This window comes from Crocodylus porosus, unplaced genomic scaffold, assembly GCF_001723895.1.
Source record: "Crocodylus porosus isolate Cpor-Errol unplaced genomic scaffold, CroPor_comp1, whole genome shotgun sequence".
NCBI classification, from domain to species: domain Eukaryota; kingdom Metazoa; phylum Chordata; order Crocodylia; family Crocodylidae; genus Crocodylus; species Crocodylus porosus.
The window spans coordinates 31,753,908-31,775,229 of NW_017728931.1; the positions used below are offsets into that span (position 1 = coordinate 31,753,908).

The following is a 21,322-nucleotide window of genomic DNA, read 5'->3' on the forward strand; positions in this document are numbered from 1 at the left end:
AAGCAAAAGGAAATGATGGTGAATGAAAGCCATCATATCTGGTCATTCCTCCAGCTTTAGGCTGATGCGTGCAAACTGAATGGTGGAGGCAAGTATGCATTGATGCTACCCCATCTAGTAAATTTATTCTTGTCATCAGTCTAGCACTTGGCATGAATATTAAACTTGCTGAAAATCAGCACATCTAGAAGAGCTGTTCCTAATGCTGTGGGAATTCTGTTCTTGTGTAGTTCTAAAACTATGGCTAAATATGTAAGTAATGGAAAAAATGAACTGTACTTGGTTCAGTGTGAACATACTTCCTTAGGAATATTATCACAAAGCTGAACAGCATTTTACCAGGAAGTGTTTTCTTGAGAGCTGGGTACATCCACCCTTTTTATTATAGGTGAGAAAGGTTTCTTGACTGTAATCTTGAAATAATGGTGTAGTAAACTGAAAAAGAGGTCATCTGTATTGCTTACCTCCTGCTGTCTCTATCCTCCACAAATTCGTGGTTAACTGGCTAAAGTTATTTTATTTTTGTATCTCAACCCAAGTATAAAACCAAGAATGAGGGTATAGATTGATGTAACAATTATATCACTATCAAAGGACACCAGTATATGCTGTTATGATGCAGCTGTTACATCTGGATATTTCTGGGACAAGACCAGCATAGTAAAACTGCAGCAGCTTTAACTCTTTAAGATGAAAGTTGTGGTAGTTCAACTAACTTGTATCAGTATGAGAGCATTAAGATGTTATAACTAGATTATAAACCCCTCCCCATATAAACCCAGTTGTAAGGTGTTTGCCGAGGGAAGATTGAGAATTGTTTTCAAACACCAATTTAAGGTTTTTTTTTATAATGCATCCTATACAATTAGGTCAGTGTGGATCAGACAGCGTTGTTGTTTTACATAGGTTAAAATGTTTTAAAAAATGTTTTTCTTTCCATGGATAGACTATCACTGGAGAGTAATCCAGTCTCTTCAGGAATTTCAAGCAGGAAGGCTGGTGGGAGGGCTTACTTTTGCTGTGGCTTGGTGTCTCTGCCTAAAGCTTCACTATTTTTATTTGAATTTCACATAAGTCCCCCATCTCAACCCCTGAGATGTAAGTGAGACAGAAGGTGCTATTTAAATTAGTTCTGCACCCATTTATTTTTGCAATATTGTTCATATCCAAGTGGAATTTCCAGTGCATAGTAAGATGTAGGAATATCCAGTTTGTAATGTATCCCGTTAATGGCAAAAGATCAACATGTTTAGAACAAGAATTAGACAAATGTTTGTCCCATGTGTCTTAAAAGATGCTAGTTTGAGCGAGGAGGTCAAGGAAATAACAGTTAAACTCTACCCTGTACAAAAGCAGTACCCCCAAAGGAGCTGTTAATAGCCTCTGCTGCCAAAGGTATGGCAGTGTCCTGCAGGGTGTTAAATTAGCTGTACCATTCTGCTGTGAATAGATGTAGTCCTGTAGTTGTAAACATCTACGTAAGTGCCATTATTTTCAGTGGAACTTAATTTAAAAATCAAATGGGTATCTGGTTTGTTGATTTCTGTTGTTTCTCCCTCTGTGTTTTGGGCCTTCCTTATACTTGTATTTGGCTTCTGTTCTTTTCTGAGTGGTCAAGGGTTATTTAGTAAGATTATCTAAAGAGTGTTAATATACAGATATGGGAACTTTGAAAATAAAGTTTGTTTTTTCTATTGGCTCCTATAAGATTTAGTCATTAAAATCTAGACTGCACTTGACTTACCATGTGACTTCTAAAATCAAAATCCTTCCTTCAGACTTCAAGGTACTCTTTTTTTATCCCTGGGAATACTTGATTATACTAAAGCAGCCATATATTTTTCTGTGTATATAAAACTGTTCTGCATCAGATGTGTTGAGTGTGTCCTCACTTAAAGGAATCCAGTTGATTTTAAAAAGTTGTAATTGAATGACACTCACTATTTCTGACATTCTCTAGCTAAAAATGATCTCATTTTCTCTTTGGGGAAAAAAATACCACATTTTTTCATATAAAACTTGTGTCTTTTTTTCTAAAAATCAGCTGATGGAAATCATGATGTACATTATAAGTGAAAGAATACAGTAACAGGAGTTTCTGCCACTTAAGCTTTACATTTTTGCTTTGCAAAAGCAAAAGTGAGTCTGCATATGACCTACTGGAAGCAGAACAGTGAGCAGGCTCAGCCCCATAGCTGCTGCTACTCGGTTACTTACTACAAGGAAAAAATATCTTTTGTCTTCATTCTACCTTTCAAAAACAAAGTGCATATCTTCTGTGGCATGTTGTGTGTAATAAAATATGGTAATAACTATCTCTATTTAATATATAATGTCACTCAACATAGAAGCAATTCAAATAACAGAAGCCTGTGAAACTGCCTAAAAATTGTTAAACCCACATAACGCTTATTTTACAGATTATTGAAGAACAATACTTACTTTTATAAATATATGAATAGCCACTAGCATGTACGTTTAATCATGCAGACTGAGCTAACATACGTAATAGACAAGTAGATTCAATCTACTCTAGATCCAGCATCCCTATCTAATAATTGGAACAGTATCACAGTAACTGACTCTTTGAAGTTAATGGGATACAAATAGTACTGTAGAGAGCTAGAATAATAGTACATAGAGCTACATAGTAATGGCTTCACTAAAGCTTCCTGCCCAGTTCCTTTGGACTGTTTCTCCCCACACTCTTCAACAAACTTCTCCTTAATCCTGGTCTTCTCTGATCTCATGCCATTCCTAGCACTCTCACCACTGTGCTCTCAAACTAAATATTACATCCTTCCCTCCACCCCTCCCCTCCCTCACCAATGGCCAACTCTTCAATTAGCCATTAAAGTAATACTTTTACCTGAGGTGGTTGGAATTCAGTAGTTATTGTACCCAAAAGCAGGGAGGGGGAGAAGCCAAAACATTAAGTGCAAAAATTTACCCAAGTATTTTGCTTTATCTTCTGCTGAGGTTTCTGTTCATTCTTCTAGTGATGACTGACTGAAAATCTTCAGTTCAGTCTTTGAATTAGATTAGAATTCAAAAGCAGAAGAGAAAGCAAAACTTGTAATTGGCTTCCTGGAACCATTAGATAAGTATGGTCTAATTAAAGACTCAGGGGTGGAGGGGAGGTCAGGGGAGGAAAGAGAAAGTAGGTGTTTAGGATTTCCTGTTATTCCATAGCAGCAGGTAAATGGTTTCTTAAAACTATTTTACTGTATCTTTCTTTCTGTTGTGTTAATTTTCTTCATAGTTTCATAGTTGGTAGGGTCAGAAGGGACCTGAGCAGGTCATCAAGTCTGACCCCCTGCCATGGCAGGAGAGAGTACTGGGGTCAAATGACCTCAGCAAGGTGATTATCTACCCTCCTTCTGAAGACACCCAGGGTAGGAGCAAGCACCACTTCCCTTCCCTTCCCTTCTCTTCTTAAGTGACTTTGTGTTAAGAGAGTAATTTTGAAGCATAGTGATCTGTGTTGAGGAACATGAAGTAAAAAGCATGGCTCTCTGCCCATAGCTAAGGGCTGTCAGTTAGGAGATCTCACTTATTCGCAGCTTTGCCTGGTGACTTCAGCAAACACTTTGGAGCTCAGTTCTCAGAAAAAAAAGAGTACAATGGAGAAGAAAGTGCTGCTCACAGCTCCAAGACTGTCATTCTCAGCTCAAAGCTAACTTTGCAATTGGTGATTAGGCAAGCAATATCTCAGGCACAGGACAGGCTCTTCAGAGAGGTTAAAATCAGATTGTATAAGATATGCTCTGCAAAAACTTAGTCCAGCTAAGAATCTGGCTTTTCATCTCTCCAGGTCTCCATTTTCTCATTCATTGAAGTGAAGTTGTGTGTTGTATTCACAGTGATGTTGTGTGTTCATTTCTTAGTTTTTTTATCAAGTACTTAAAATTTTTGAGCTGTGTATGGTATTGCACAAGTTCAAAATATTATCTCTTGGTTTATTTTACTCATTACCCTCAAAATGGGACAACTTCAATCCATGTGCTTTCTGTGCTTTCAAACCTTCTGTAATAAGACTATTGGTGCGGCTACAAAAGTTGGAACCCTTAAAATTGAAAACAATATCCAGGTTCGCTACTTTTAATTTTACTTTGTTCAAACCTGGCTTGAGCCTTTTCTGTGGAGGGTAGCCTATACATCTAATAAATGAATGAATACATAAGCCACAATTAACTCAAAGCAAAATAGCTTAGTGGATAATGCCTTGTAATGCATCTGATTCGGAATATATAGATAGTAAGGGGCTAGCATTAGGAACCAATTCAAGAATTGTTAACCTTTTTTATAACTTAGCCGATTTAAATAAGAAAAATACTGATAACATCAAAAGGCATATAGGTCAAGATATACATCTTGCTGTAAGGTAATTTTGTTACATGGCTAAGTAAATCATGGGTTGGGATCCAACTTCTTCAATCTATTAATCACATTCAGAGTGCTATAAAATGTGGAAGTCTCCCATCTAGTTAACATGCACTGTAATACCTGTACAGAGGGCAGAAAAACAAAATTATAATCATTTCCAAGCTAAAAGTAGAATCGTAAATAACATTTCACAGTATTTTTTTTCTTAATGATATGCCATGCGCTGGTGCAAACCAGTCACAAGGTGCTAAACTGCTAACAAGGAAACTCATTTAAAAAAAAATAGGAAGAGATCTTTCATTATAAGGGGTGAAATTCACCCAGAGTCAAATTTACTGTTAACTTTTATTGTCAGCAGTTCATTCTTGTGTACTCAGTAGCACCCCGTGGCTTCAGTGAGAGCTAGATATTCAACAGTAGTGAAAATCAGGCTGGCAGCATTCAGAAAATATGTCCATCCTGTCCAAAATACTACCTGAACACACAAGTGGTACATTGAATGGAGCATTTTCTATATGAATGCATAACTTCACACACGCCCTAACTGTGCATACCTTCCTCCTTTTATTGTTGAAGTGTTATCTACTAGAATCACGCATTTATCCCATTTTCTGTTTTTCATTTACAGGCTAGCAGTGGTAGTTCAGAATTACAAGAAATTATGAGAAGACGACAAGAAAAAATCAGTGCAACTGCCACAGATTCAGGAGTAGAATCCTTTGATGAAGGAAGTGGGCACTGAGTCTTTTCCTTCAATTCCATTGTCCTTGGCATTATTCCATCGAGCTTTGTTTTAGGAAGCGATGAACGGGATGTCTGATTTATTTTGTAGATAGATATAACTTGTCGCCATACAGAAACAAGGCAGCCAGTCAATAGAAGTACTTGCTGCCAGCCTCTCACCACTTAAAAAAGTAAACACAATGGAAGTTAAGTGAAGTTTGCAGCACTTGAGAATCAGTTACTCCCAAAGACAAGTTTGCCTTTGTGGAATTTACCATTTCATACTCACTTTACAGATAAATAAATACAATGTTGCTTTTGGTTCATTCCAATGAAGCTGAGCCAGCAATAAAATGTACTTGAACCCTTCAGTAATTTATGATTTTGAATTCCGTCTGTTGCTGTAATATATGTATGATTCTTTCTTTTTGGCTCGGTCTTCCTCTTCCTATGCAGGGTCTAAACTGCATGGTGTTTAGATTATTTAAAAGTTCTTGATGCCAGCAATCAAAGATGAAATGCATAGAATAAGAGCAGCAGCTCAAGCCTTTGAAACGTAGACTGACTTATTCTTGTATCATCTGCAAGATGTTTTATTACTAATGAAACTGTTGAAAGCAAATAATATTCTGCGTTTTGATTTTATTTCTGCTTCATTGATGACAAACCATGATATTATGCAGTAAAAATGAATAGAAAATACTAAACCCACAAGTCAGCTTGAAGTGGTCAGACCTAGCCATAAAGGTATTCACAGTATTTTTTTTAATAGACTTGCATTTTTGTTTGTAACAAAACTAGTTTAAAGAAGAGTATAATCCAGATTTTTTGTGTTGATCATAAATGTCAATTTTTCTGTATGTAAAAAGCTATTTGTTTCTTTATAAATTTAATCTTTTGGAAAAAAAAATGATTGATTCTGAAGGGGAAAAACTTTCTTCCCAGCAAATGTTATTTTTGGAAACACAATGATTTTTGTCACAATGTTCTATAATTTCTCTTGTATAAAGATCATCACTTCATTTAGAAAGATTTAATCACCTAGTTTAATTAATTTTCATAGTGCCTTTTCACATGAATCAGCTGGAAGTCTGCAATAAACAGTATTTGATATATGTTACATAGTTGTATCTTTGCTACAAAGAAGATATTAAGGTAAGAAAATGTTCCAGATTTTGGGTGTGTTTTTTCTCTGTGTACAAAAAGAAAATTTGTCATATCTACTTCATTTTTTTCAGAAATGAAAATTCCAAAACCTAATAAATGTATTTAGTGCCATTCATCCTAAATAACCTTATAAATATTTTTGGTATGTGTATGTTTGCTTATGTGTACATAATTTTACATATAATACCTACTTTGTCTGTATGTGTATTAAAAGCAACATTCACTCTGTCATCAAGATGCAGTCATCTCTAGGAATGAAACACAAGATGCCTTAGGGCAGGAAGTAAAATACTGTTTTTAAAATTCCTACCATTGCAAATGTGTAGCTTTGAAGTAGAACTAGTTGTTTTACCACCTGACGTTAACAGTCGGTCAGTCAGATTGTCTAATTGTCCAAATGGTTGTCTGCTGTTCAACTCAGTATCCAGTTGTACCAGTGTTCTGCAATATGTACAACTTATTATTCTTAGTTCAAGAAGTTTTACCCTTTTGTAGGTGTTCTCTTCTGAACAATGAATGACTGACAAAATAGCATCCTGCCCTACTTTGTACTTTTTGTGTTTAAAAAAGGTGACAAAAAAGTGATATGGTGGTAAAAACGTATGGAGATCCTTAGAAACGTTAAAAATTGTTTCACTTGGACGTCAGAGTAATATCTTGACGCTAGAAAGGGGGTATGCGGGTGATGTACCCCATTTAATTCTCTTATAGTGGTCATTACTCGCCTAATTACTTGCAACCATCTGCAGACTTATATTATCACTTAAAGTATGATTGGGGGGGGCAAAGGAAAATGACAGCTTTCAGGTGCTTTAGATTAGAATCAGGATACAAGCATGCAACATGTACCATACTCAATCCTTGAGAACAGACAAAAAGACAATTACCATTTGAAAGCAGTATTTCTAGTGAGGGAAGTCAGTGCATACAATGATTGATATCCAGGGATCCAGGTTTTCCATTTGCCATAGAAACATGTGGAGCATCTGCTTTAAAGGATATCATTCCAGAATAGCTTATCAGGGCTGCTCAGTGCTGCAAATCAGTGGGGGGCATATTCACAGCTGACCCGCATCCTGGTGTGTGGCGGGGCAGAGGGATCTCTGACTTTTCCATGATAAAAAAACCAAAATTGAATGTCAAAATATTTATAGGTATTTAGAATCTATTTTATTAGCTTTAAAATTGTAAATATATCAATAAAATATTGTGTTCAACTGATACCTATATAGATAGATAGATATAAATTAAACATTGCTATGTAGAAAGATAGATAGCGATGATTAATTTTAATCATGGAAAAATGCAGCTTTTGGGAGCTTTTAATCAGAGAATTTTGGAAAACCAGGCTCCCTAGTGTTATCTGTGGAAGTACTTTGGAGGAAAAGTGATAATTGATTAAACAGGAAAAAGTGAACAACTCATGGGTATAACTTTATTTTGAGAATTTTAATTTAGCATAGATAATGCCAGAAAGGTCATGGGTTCCCAGTAGCAGAGAAGGTCAGTGAAACTGAGGTATCATTTAAAAAGTCTTGCTCCTTTTGCTACAGTTACTTGGAATGCCTGTAAGTTGCTTAGGGAACTTTCACACCAAAGTTGTACAAATTAATTTTCATCTCTCTGACAGTTATGAAAAATAACAGCATCATTATGAGTAGGCTCAAAAATTTCTTCAAATACGTTAATTCATTGAAAAGTAAATATTATGTTTTGGGCCAAATGAACTATTTCGTTCAAAACTAAACTTTTTGTTTAGGGTTTAGGCATTATCAGTGTTTCATGTAAGTCAATTTGAAAGAAGTTTTGACATTTTGTTGACATTTTTGAACAGAAAAAACATTGTTTGAATAAGGAATAAGTAGACACTGAAAATGCAAAGTTGGCTTTGCAACAAGTTTTGATGACTGAATTTGCATTTTGTCACTGGAAAAAAAAATTCAGAGAAAACATTCACCTAGCTCTGTTGCACTTTCTTCATCTGTGCTTTTAACATCAGAATATTTTTTCCCATTTCCCATAACTTATTCCCTCATTTAGAATGGTAAGAGGAAAGAAAACTGCTGCAAAAATTCACGTTAAATTAATAAATACCACATTTAATCAAGTCTCAAAGGATTTTATATGTAGAAAAGCCTTATGTCATCTCAGTTAAAATGTTAAACAGCACTTGAGTTCAGGCACTGTAAGATATTTTTTAGCCAATGTATTATTCTTATTATTTGAAGCATTTAAAAGCCAACATGGGCTGCACTGTATCACTGTGTACTGAAATTACTGATTACTGGAAGCAGAGTGCCTAATGAGGCAAAGTATTTAAATGTGTGCTGAACTTTGATAGACTTTACTGGGAACTAAGTATGTACTAAACTAAGTGCCTCAATGCCTTCCTGAACAGAGATGATCATCAGCACATACATAAGCGCCTTGTTAGATTGAGATATCAGTATTCTAATGCTTTAAAATTAAGGGAAGGAAGGAAACCCAGAAAAATGAATGTGATTTGGCTTCAACATTGCTAAGCAGGCAAATCTGTATCTGGCAGACTGGTAAAAGGTTCTTTTGTGAGAAGTGAAGGCAAATTGCCAGCATCTGTTTGTCTCCCAGAGACCTGAGGAGAAGGGTAATGTGGTACCCTGAAGCTTGTATAAGTCTATCGCAACCATGCAGTTGGCTCAAAAAAAAAAAGTACTGCCAACTTAAATCTTGCTTCTTAAAAATATCCTTTTGAAACGGTGACTGGTCTTTGTCTTATACAAGCTGCAATGTATGCTTATTGATATGTGAACCTTTATTAAACCAAGCACTTCCACTACCTTCAGTGGAACTTTTCTCATGAGTAACGTTATGTTTTAGCCAGGATATTTTTGCTTCTCCTGAAGCTTTGTTATTGTTCAAAAGGGAAGCTAGCTAGTGGATCTCTACAGAATATGGAACCTCGTATTTGTGACACTAATTGTAGTCCTGATTAACTGGGCAGGGGTTGGGGGCAGGTGTGCACTGATTTCTCACAGGTACATAACATCAAATGCATGCAAGAATTAATATTGCAAGTCTGTAGATGAAATCCCCAAGCTGTGTGAATGCAAAACACAGGTGTGTAAATCCCTCAATGTTCTGCATTCAGACCCGTGCCCGTGTCCAGTGACCTTTAATTACAGAATTTCAGCCAATGTGCATAGATCTACCTTTATCTCTTAAAAAGCCTCGTCTATGTCAACACAGTCCTGTGAGTGGGTAATACAGTTGTTCTAGTAGCAGAACAAAAACATTAGTGGTTTATAACTATTGTGTTTCTACTTCTTGATAACAGCATTGCAGATAACAAAATACAGATACAATTCTTAGACACTTCCCCCCCACAATTGGTGTTTGTCAAAGTTTGAGCCAAAACAAGTTGACCACATCCACCTCAAATGCACTGGCATTGACACACACACACAATGTTATCCCTTCACAACAGTGAAGCAGCCAAAACTAACAGCTCGGGTTTGACTGAATGCAAAACATTTTCAAACAGGCATCTTTACAAGTTATATGTAGTTTGATTAATGTTTATCCAGTATTTTTATTAAGTTTATGAAGGGGTTGATTTTATTTTGTGGGAAGAAAGACCATCTTGAGGCTTGAAACACAGGTTCTAGGGATGAATGGAGTTAGATGAACAGTGCAAATCAGTTTGTAGCAATATAGGATGAATATTATTGAGCCAACTAGTCTTCATTTCATTTTTAAAAATAATGAGAAGTACAAGGAACAGAATCCAAAAGTCATTCTTCATCACTGGCTACCCTGCAGTGTTATCTTAGATACCAGAAGCAAATTCCTTATTACAGAATAGCTATGCTGACTTCATCCCTTCTGTAAAGAATGCAGTAGCCTTGTTTCACATCTCCCCACCATTATCATCACTACTAAAGATGTCACCAGTGAATGAACAAATGCTATATTAGTGTTAATATAATTTACCTAGTTTTTTTCTGGCTAAATGTCTCAGACTTCCAATGAGCTGGGTATTGCCCTGGGTTAATTTAGCCTTCAAACCACATCAATGTGCAACAGGCTGAATTCAGAATGTAGGCTGTATTTAGGGGGAGGTTCTACGCAAGAAATATTTGCAAGATATTTACAACACATTTTGACACTCTAGAGAGCTTTTTGAAAGATAACCTCCCAGTTCTGGTACCAGTATTTGGCTTATGTCTCTCCTATTGCAATGCAGACTGCTTTAACTTCAGATTTCATGGAAATGCAAGAGCTTGTATTGTTCATTTGGTGCTGTTAGAAGTGAATGTATCCATGGTGCATCAGGACAACCTTTAGAGAGCCTTCAAATGTTTGTACTTTGTTTTTCCTGCTTTCTGGAGGAAAGAAAAGGGACATAATAGCCTGAAAATGGCGCAGACCATATTTTCCAGGCAAAGGACTGAAAGGGTTGGAGTCTGCAGTACAGGAGACAGAAGCTTGGGCATGGAAACCATATATGACTTTAACACCATAGTTTCCAACCATCTACTTTATGATGTGGCATTTTGGCTCATTTTAAAGCATGCTTCCTGCAAGTGGATGTCTCTGATGTTTATATTGACAGAAACAAACACTACAAGCATCTCTTAAGGAAAATGATCTATTATGATCATTTTCTGGCACACAGGAATTAACTTGAGGAAATAATAGGTTAGCCTTTTAGGTTGAATACTTTTGATATACTATAAATCAGTCTCATTGCATGCTGGACCATGTGCAGAGGTGATGCTGGTTGCCTAGATGTAATTTTAAAATCTTCACTGCTGCACATTTACAGCCATATATATCATATCTGGTCTGCATCTAGTGATAATATCTTTGTTGTGATGCATTAGAACTAATATGATTACCTTCTATTTGTTAGTGAAGAATTGATGGAATCAATGTGGAGGGAGGGAAAAAAACATCCAGAAAATTTTCTTTGACCAGTGTTATTTGTGCCATTCGGGTTCATACAGTTCTGGCCCCAAGCTTAAAATCTATTCTACAAAGTCTAAAACAGATACTTTATACACATTACTGCTTTGCACATTTCCACCTAATGAAAGTCAATACAAGTGTTTTCCTTCAATTAACTATAAAGCAATACCTATGCTTCTGTGGCTAGCATATATGATCTGAATATTGCAACCACTACAATGATGATCTACATAGTTAACTTCATGAACCAGTGCACTACTCTAGAGGATACTTTAAGCAGAGATGGGCCTGACCAAACACCCCAGTTCTTTAAGGAACAATATAGAGGTGCTGTCACAGTCTAAAGGACTTTTGCAACTTGAGATGATGCCCATTTTAGAAGGAATCAGTAAGCCATTAAGATGCTCATCCTTCCTGTTGGACAAGGAAATGTGTATGCCTCTAGGAATATAATATGACAGGTAACATTTTCTTGGGAGGCCACGAAAGCTTGAAACAGAAATATTAACTGAAGCAAGGGCTACATGGGTCAGTGCCTTTGAGCCCTAATAGTCTGCACAGGGCAGGAAACTTGAGGATCCGCTAGCTTTTGTGTGGCCCTTGTGCAACAGCCACCCTAGGAAAAATGGCACTGTTATTTGCAGCAAGAAGGAGAGCCCTCCAGTTCAAAGTTGAGGCACATTGGTGGGGCAGTGGCAGAGGCTTGCAGAGCTACAGCCTGAGCTGTTACCAATTCTGTTTCTAAAGAAAGAATTTCAGTCTCCAGAGCTATCAAGCTGGCTATTCTCACCAGCACTAAGGACTCGATTTAAAAAAAAAAAAAAGGTTGGTGGTTGCACTTCCATATTTCTATGGAGGTGCGACTTACTGAAGTGATACATAAGTCCAAGAGTGGAGAGGTCCCTCCCAAAGATATGGATGGGCAGCCTTGCTGGCAGTTATGTGGCTTGAAGTGGAGCTGTTGCCACCTGTATGGGCTGCATTTAGTGATCAGAAGATGGAGTAGTTTCCAGCTGTGGTAGTTTATAATCCTTTACAAGTAACCAGTTTACTTTTGGAGGGGGGACCACCTCTCCATATTACCTTAATTACAATCCAAGGAGGGTGATCCCAAATTCTATCACAGCTCCTGGGTAGCTGTTGAACTGCTAGTCTGTGGTGCACAGACAAAGACAGAAAGGTCCAGGTAGCCCTGGCTGCTCCTGGTGACATTTTCATAGTTAAATAACCCAATGTGTTTACTTTCAGCTCTTTTTTTTTTCAATTTGTTTACATGAGTACCATAGTCTCTAATGTCCAATGAGGTGACACAAACAACAGGTTACAAAATGTCATCAACATCCATTCTGGCAGCATCTATGTCACGATACACAATGATGTACTGGAATTATACAAAGCCGAAAAGAATATAGCACATCTTAAGTTGACTAAAATGAAACTGACAGCAAAAAAAAAAAATCACAAAGTCCCTGAAGGAATCCATACCATGTTCTGATACTTTCATATCGAAGTCATAACAACTTGGCAGACTGAACCCGCACTTTCACATCATCATGACTTTCTGGCTCATGAGAGAAATTAAGTTACATCTATTGCAGCACATTTTTTTCCAACCTGAATCGGCTTCAGAGGTGCCTAAAATATTTAAAAATAATAATAATAATAAATTAAAAAAGCATGAGGGGTATAGGCACTATGGACCGCTCCGACAGTTCAGTACTACAGTAATGGAGTCTAAAGATGTTCCAGCTTCAGTTTTTTCTGCTTATTGATTAGGATCATCTAAAAAAATAACCAGCTCAGTAGCATTACTTATAAAGGTAAAGGAAAAAACAAATAATCCCACTGTTTAATTAGCAGGGGCACATCAAGGAACGAGAACAACAGAACTTTTCTAACATAGGCCTTCTACTCTACCTTTGAACTTTACAATTTGAATTTTTGGAGTGCTAGTCAAGTTCCATGGGTACTGTATTCTTGCCAGTCCTCTGAAGCACAGTACTTTAGTGCTGTAGTCAACAGCCAAATCAATAGCCCCCAGCTTCTCTTTTGCAAAATCCACTGTCCTTTCTGTATGTTCATGCCTTGCTATTCACTGATGAGGTATTATTAGATACTAACAATGCCTGTTCTCCTATGGACTTTAGCACAGACCAGTGACACATGAAGAAAGCTCTTCATTCAACCATTAAAAAAATATTGCACTTGCTTTTACTTCAAGCCCAACCTGCACAGGAAACCCTAAACCAAAACAAAAACCCAACTATCTTGAGTACTGTAAGTTATGCACATAGTGTCTTTTCCTTCATGTTGTTTAGCTGAATTTGGTCCGGTATTTTTAAAAAGTCCAGAAATTAAATAGTCCAAAAAGACACTGCCAGGTCTTTAAGGCTAAGTCTCCCCAGTGCTTCTAAAATGTTCAGTACCTTTCTTATATTGTCCACATACTGCAAAGCAGTGGCCTTCCATGGCAAAACAGCTAGCAGTTCAAACAAAAAAGAATCTGAAGCAAGGGAGGATGGGCATACTTCATGATCTCACCTGGAAAAGAACAAAGCAAATAGAGCCTGTCTGAGAGCTAAATATAAAACCTGTCATTTTTCAGTACCAAAGGTCTGGTTAGGAGGAGATTACTCTCTAGTGGGGACAAAACACAGGACATGTGGGTCAAAATATTAAAGAATCAAATGCCTCAGAGACCTAATTACAAGAGTTGTGAGTACTAAACCCCACAAAGAGCAGACCCTGCTGTGAGACCTCAAGTTGGACTCCCCAAAATTGAGATGCAGCTAAAATCACCTATCATTTTTATCATAATATTGGCTGTGGACTGTAGTCTTAGAGTAATTTATTTTTATTGTCATTAAGAAATCCCAGCCTCTGCCCCCTTGCTTAGTTGGAAATGCAATTAAAAGACTGTACAGCTATATACTTGCTGCTTCGACAGGAAGAAGAGAACACAAAATGGTATGGAGAATAAGGGAAGGGAACAGTGGGGCTCACAGAATGAGGTTATATACTAAATTGCATAACCTCGGCTGGCATCACTGCTGCTTGGATTTCCAACATCTTGACAAAAGTAGCTCAGTATCATTAATTATGTTTTCCAGAGGGAGAAACTGAGGAACAGAACCAGATTAACCCTTTAGTAGGCCCTAGGCAAACAAAGTTGTGGGCTCCTACTTTTTTCACTCAATTATAGTATGTGAAATAAACACAACAGGGCACCTGCTTCACTTAGGGCCCTAGGAATGTGCCTAATTTGCCTATATGTTAACCCAGCCCTGCTGAGGAACAGACAGGCATATGTGCCTAAAGGTGCACAACAATTTGTGGAGCTTGGTGAAGTTGCTTTTGACTCCAAAACAACATGCTAGGACTAGGTTATCTGTCAGCAGTTTGACATGTCAGGTTTGTTGTGATTTTCTCCTGTTTCACTTTGAGCTGAACACTTAAAATATAAGAATTTTATAGCGAGTTGCTCAGTAGCAGTGGTGGTAAGTTGACACTCCTTCCATATGCACAGCCGAGGCTAATGGTCTTCCCAGACTTCAGCCTTGGAGTTTATTTGCTGCCAACTGTCTCTTCAGCAGCCTCTGTGACTTGTCTGGTAGCACAGCCTAAGAACACCCAATATGGGTTGGACTTTCAATTGACCCTGATAATTTGGTGGTTGATAGACGACAACTGATTGGCTTCATTCTCTCACAAATCACTATCAATTATACTTTTTTTTTAAATTTATCCTTTAAATTTGGCAGAGGATAGCTGCCTCATCCAGAACACTGGTATGAAACATTCTGTTTAGCCAGCCTTTTTTTTTTTTTAATGGTTGGTGAGCCAGAAAAGTTGCTGTGGAAAGTATGACCTACAGTACTTTGTTTCAACTCCAATGACTAATGCAGCTTGCCTTATGCTCTGCACACACCCTTCTCTCCCTTGCCTCCCCCTGCAACAGCCACATATAAAAATCACCCCTAGAGGGGCAAGGTATAGAAAATTTCAAATCCAAGCAGAAGAAATCTTGAGAAGGGAAAAGGTTATGATGAAAGTCCTGATAGAAACATTACTTCTGTAAGCAGAATTGCAGGCACAGTTTCATGAGACTTACCACCTGTGAGCCTGAACTAGGACTTGCTGACATTCTCATATATGACATCACTGATACAGAACTGCTGCTTTTTCTTTTGCCACATCAATTGCACACACTGATGAATAAAAATGTATTGTTCCTGGAAAAAACAGAGACAAAAAAAAAATGCATGTGTTTTTCCATCTGCTATAGCTTGGCAAAACCTGGACAGGAACTATATAATGAGAAGACCAGTTCAGTCAGCCATTTTTACAGTAGTGCAGTTGTATGAGGTCTGCATGGCAATGTACCCGTTAAAGAAACTGGCTTTCCATATGCAGTATCAATGGAAACAAACTGTGCCAGCATTGCCTCTGTGTCACCATTAGTTACATGACTTCTTAATTAACTGAATAATGCTGATGAGTTAGACTGTAACAGTGTTGACTGAATTTATGTCACTTGGCTGGAGACCAATGCTAGACAAGTTTCGACCAGAAGTAAAGATCACATTTTTAACAGTGTGGGTAACTGGCCATTGGAAAAATTTACTAAGGGCTAGAGTAGATTTTCTCTCTCACTGGCAATTTTAAAATCAAGCCTGGATATTGTTCTAAAAGACACTCTAGTGCCAAGAAGACTTAATTCAAGGAAGTACTCTGGCTAATGTGATTACAGTGATTTTTTCTGGTCTTTGAATCTCCATATTGTCACCACTCTCATTGCCTTAGCTGTTGCCTTGTTACATCTTACAAATTTAGCAGGGCTTGGCCTGGTCAGTCCCTGAAAGGGTTACATTCAAGGAAATTCCAGCTGGTATGGCAGGTGACACTGGTGATTCTGTATTAGTAATGCCCTAATCCTGGATGGATGAATTTTAGAGGCTGTATAGAAAACCTAAGATCCTCTCATTTGTGGTCATTAAAAGTTCCCTTGGCACCATTTGCCCCAGGGTGCCAGACAATTTACAGTTGCAACTTGCTACAGTGTGCATTGCTTCCTGTCTGGTAGCTATGGATAGAGAAGTGAGGGGCCAACCTTTTTGGCAGGCATGCCACAGACTAAGCCCCACAGCCTTTCTCAGTACCACTCCAATCCCCTTCCCCTGCCTGACCTGTGGCATTGCTTTCTGCTCCCTGTGTGCAAACTGTTGCTGTGCTTTTTTGCTGCATGCCTTTATATGTAGGGTGACCATATGAAACAATGGACACTGCCCCCCACCCTCCCGTCTCGCTGCCTCTCAAGTCAGTAGCACTGTTGATGGCAGAGGAGGGGATGGGACACAATGGTGCAGCTCTGGTATTACTATTCGGGCAGGTAAGGGAGTCAACGGCTCATGAATAACCTAGTATTCTTTGCTTCACAGGTGTTAACAATCACCTCCCCTTTTTACTAGTCAGCACACTAATCAAGCTAGCCTATTTTAGGACAATTTTGCTGTCTTTTAGGACTTCCTATTTCATGCTGCTCTGCCTCCCTACTCTGTGCCCCGTGCCTGGGATGTTCATGTTAAATTTCACCAGCCAACTAGAACTGGCCTCCAAAATCCAGGACTGTTCCAGCCAAACTGGAATACATGGTCAACCTACCTATATGCCACTATGTTCTTTGCTCCTCCCTGATCCATCACATGCCACACACACAGGCTGCCTGTGCCAGTTGTAGCACCCATGCTGCAGGCTGTCCATCCCTGGAGTAGGGTATTAAACAACTGATAAGTGTGACGCAGCAGTGCATTGAAGTGGCATGCTTATACAGATATGCTTGGAAGCATGGGTATCCCTTAGATTTGGTGGTTGTATGTAAAAACCCTTTTTTGTTTTTTACTAAAATATTAATCTTGGGAGAACATATTAAAGCATTATGATCCTTATATTCAGCCCAATAAAAGCTCTTGGTTAGCATCATGCTTTTTATATGTCTGTCTAAAACTTTTGACAACAAACCAGTAAAACTTGTTCACAAACTATTCAACAATTTCTTTATGGAGTTATCACCATATAAATTATTTGCATTGTAACAAGGTTAGAAAAGGGCCGTTTTTTTGTTATCTGTACATACAGTGTTTAAACACAAGCACAGAATCAGAAAAAAATAGTTAAAAACAATCTTCACTGCATTGAAAGTAGGAGCTTCATTACCAGGAATGGCTAACAGACAGCAGAATAGTAGAACAAAGGCTGGCTTTATTGGAACACCAACACCATTAAAAAGAAGGGAGGATCATTAACACCCTATGAATAAAGAGTTTAAAAGGGATCAGGTAGATTACAATGAGCCACAAAGTCACATGACTCCATCAGCACTTCCCGACTAGAAATGCTCCTGCCACTGCCAGACAGTTGGTGTTCACCCTTGGGTGCAGCAGGAATCAAGTGTACCAGTGTAAGTGGATGCAAGTGTATCAGTGCATACCCCCTGGGTCTGCCCCTAGCTTCAAGAGGTCATTAGTCCAGTCTCCTATCCCCAGAGCTAAGGAGCCAGGGGTCAGGGGGAGGGAGGAGGTAGTGTGGTGCAATCGCATGGGCCTTAAGTTCCTGCTGTACCCAACTTTAAAACCAACTGCCTGAGAGGGGCAGAAGCATTTCTATTCAGGTACTACTAAGAGAGGCAACTGAATTCTATCATCTCCCTGATTCCTGTTAATCTTTTTCTACTCCACCAGTGTGAACAATAGGGCTGTGCAAAAAAGGCCCCATTTTGTTTCAACTTGCATTTCAGCAATTCAACAGAACAGCATTTTGTTTCAACTTGAAAGGGGTGCTCCATTTTGTTTTGTCAAAACAGTTTCACTGTTTTAAAGTTTAACCCATAGGCTATAATGGGGAAGCACAAAACAGCTTATAACTCTCATTTCTGACCTGATTTGGGTGAAGCTTGTGGGAATAGTAGCCCCTTCCGAGGGCATGAAGCCTGCCAAGTTTCAAGGAGTTAGGTGCAGGAGTTTCAGGGAAACTACACTTCAAGCTGCAGAAAAGCAAAACTCATGACATGGGTGACACTGTGTGTGTTAAGGTGCAGCAGGTGAAAGCTGCAGGCCTGCTAGCCCCTGCTGAGGCCACAAAGCCTGCCAGCTGTCAAGAAGATGGATGCAGGGGTTCTGGGGCCCTGCACCTCTAGCTGCTGACAGGCAAAACTCGTGACATGGTGGATGACACCATGCGTCACTCAGCTGACACCAAGGCAGAAAGTAGGGTAGTTCAAACAATGCTGCCTTTTATCCAGTTTTTCCATCCCTCCCCCAGAGCCCCAGAGCACTGGGATTGGAAGGGACCTCAGGAAAGGATGACAGTCACTGGCCAGCTACACAGTCAATAATGAGATCACTCCTCCCCCGCCCCCGGCTCCCCTCCCTCTCCTTACTTTAGTTTCTGTTTCCCTCCAGACAAGTCCAGCCTGAGCTTCGAAACATTTTGAAATTTTCGAAGCACTCTTTTTCGTTTCAATTTTGCTATTTCAAGCTCAAAATGATTTGAAACAATGTTGAAATGAAACTGCTGGCAAAAGTTCGCACAGCCCTAGTTAACAACCCTCTCCCTTTTTCAAATGGTCTTGATATTTCATTATTCAAACTATCCTTTGTTCTGCAACGCTACTGTCTGTTAGCCTTCCCTGCTAATGGCTCTCCTATTTCAGAGCCCTGCAGAATGAACCTTAACTCAGGTTTGGTAATACTCACTCAGATGTAAAAATGACTGACAGAGAGGTATTGGAGGCATTGTCATGAGGCTCAAGAATACTAGATTTTGTTTTCTGAATCTGAATAAGATATGTGCCTTTAACTATAATGACTAAAAACTATAATGACTAAACTACTGAGACAACATCCTATGACTATTTTTTGCCTACTTTTTTATGTTTCTTAAACTTCATATATACGCTAGAAAATTAATGCACATTTCATTTATATTTGTTATTTTGCTTTGAACATAATAATACAGTGCTAGCCCCCTTCCATATTAGGAAAGCTTCTAGTTTCTTTAACTAGAGAAAAAATGTGTGTTGTGTTGTGTAATATGTGATGATTTACCAGACCATGTGCACTCCCTTTTTCAAAATCCTAAATCTGCCCAGAGAGCTCTCTTCATAGACTTTGATCTTTGACAAACCAAATACTGCCATAGTATAGGTAAATAATAAATATTACATTTCATCGTGATTTTCATATCTCATAATTTAGCCCCATTCCGGGGCAAAAGGAGGAAAAAAACTGGTGAAACTAAAAATACTCTTTTAGGCTCTGGGGCCTGCTGACTTAAAAGTAGAAATGCTCCAAGCCATGGAATCTGAGTCCCAATTCCAAACACTCTCCACCTACAAGGCATTTATAACCCTGGGAGCTTTGGCACGGGTTACCTTAAAACCAGCATAAAGACACTTAAAATGAGAGCAAGTCATTAGTAGAGAGATATTAAACTGCCATGAGTTCCCTCTAAATATTTCAAAGTTATCCCACTCCAGCTGAGGTTCGCTTAGTTTTGCCCAGGTCATTCCAGGGTGTGGTATGCATGCTCTGAATTTACCAAACTAGGACCAGTGCAAAATTCAGACCTCAAGTCTAATTGGATTTCTAGAACCCATTAACCTGGAATCCTGAGTGGATGGAATTTAGGGTCATCTTTACTTGAGACTCATTCAGTTTGCGAACTATTCAATGAACCCGGGCCAAGTTTCCAGTTCAGTGGGAAACATGAAACCAAGTATGTTGCCTGTGGTTTCAGGTTCTGTAATAAAAGGCTTGCTTGCTCTTACCACCCAGCCCATCCTGCCTTGAAATCATAAAATCACACTGACATCTAGTGGCCTGTGGGGACAACACTTCAGAGAGACTCCCTACCTCTCATTAAAAACACAGTAAGTCAAGGCTGGCAAGCAAATATATGAATGTCAATGCGACCCACACATGACTGTGATAAGGTTTTTCTGCTTGTCAGGATGCATCAGAGCTAGCTTTGTTGACTAAGATTATGAGGTAGGCGTCTCTCTCGCTTTCTCTCATACATACGTAGCTTGTGAGCCAGATTCTGCTCCCATGTATTTAATCCTGCTCCTTCGCACTAGTTAGTGGAGCATTTTAATCCTGATCTAGCCTACTGAAGCATTACAACCCCTTCTGCGTGTATGTGTGTGTGTGTATACGTACCGGTGTGGGATGGAAAGAGAGAGGAGTGATATTTTGCTAAAACACCAATGTAGGAGGCAACATACCAGCTGGCCAATGAAAACATGGAAACAAGATAGAAGCCAGAAAGCCATTACAATTAACTGTGTAGGAGCAGGGGGGCACTATCCTCTCTAAAGCAGTGGGAGATGTTCATGTTAAGATGGGTCATGACCTGGGCCCCTGTGTCATTCCTATTTACCCACTAATCAGCTGCACAGAATTAAGAGCCTCTTCTGAGATGCATTACCTCAGTGGTAGTCAGGAATTTAAAATAATCTCTGTGCTTTGAATCCTTAAATGGAAGAAGTCTTACCATTAACTTCAATAGGCATTGGATCAAGTCCTTGCAATATGATGAAAAGAGGTTGATTGCCTGTGATATGCAACACAGCAGATCCTCAAGGAATCAATTTCTAAGCTCTTGTAGGAGAAGAAGGTGTTTAGGAAGGGTCAGCATGGATTCACCAAGGGCAAGTCATGCCTGACCAACCTGATTGCCTTCTATGATGAGATGACTGGCTCTGTGGAGGCAGGGAGACCAGTGGATGTGGTGTATCTTGTTTTTAGCAAGGCTTTTGATATGGTCTCCCACAGTGCTCATACAGCGAGCATTAAACTCACAGGGAGCTTTAAACTAGGTTCATCAGGGGATGGGAATGCAGAGGTGCAGGTGGACACTTTGATGTCAATCCAGGTGATGCGAGCAGGAACAACGCAGATGAGTGACAAGGGCCCAGGCAAGCTTGAGAACAAGAGGGCAGCACGAACACCCATAGGAGGTCTCAACTGCCTCTACACAAATGCTAGAAGTATAGGGAATAAGCAGGAGGAACTGCCCTCTTGCTAGCTAGCAAAAACCCAGA

The 21,322-nt window shown here is 38.9% G+C and overlaps 2 protein-coding genes across 5 annotated transcripts in view; one reads left to right on the forward strand and one right to left on the reverse strand.

Moving 5' to 3' along the window:
* Positions 1 to 6,432, forward strand: part of EPS8 (epidermal growth factor receptor pathway substrate 8) — an 84,469-nt gene extending 78,037 nt beyond the window's left edge. For both annotated transcript variants that reach the window (XM_019544498.1, XM_019544499.1), the window contains exon 21: positions 5,015 to 6,432. In XM_019544498.1, coding sequence (XP_019400043.1) covers positions 5,015 to 5,128 — 114 coding nt within the window. In that variant the 3' untranslated portion in view covers positions 5,129 to 6,432. The remainder of the gene's footprint in view (positions 1 to 5,014) is intronic.
* A 6,002-nt stretch (positions 6,433 to 12,434) lies between these two features.
* Positions 12,435 to 21,322, reverse strand: part of PTPRO (protein tyrosine phosphatase, receptor type O) — a 258,327-nt gene continuing 249,439 nt past the window's right edge. For all 3 annotated transcript variants that reach the window (XM_019544502.1, XM_019544500.1, XM_019544501.1), the window contains 2 exons: positions 15,335 to 15,455; positions 12,435 to 13,764 (listed from right to left, as the gene is read on the reverse strand). In XM_019544502.1, coding sequence (XP_019400047.1) covers positions 15,351 to 15,455 — 105 coding nt within the window. In that variant the 3' untranslated portion in view covers positions 12,435 to 13,764; positions 15,335 to 15,350. The remainder of the gene's footprint in view (positions 13,765 to 15,334; positions 15,456 to 21,322) is intronic.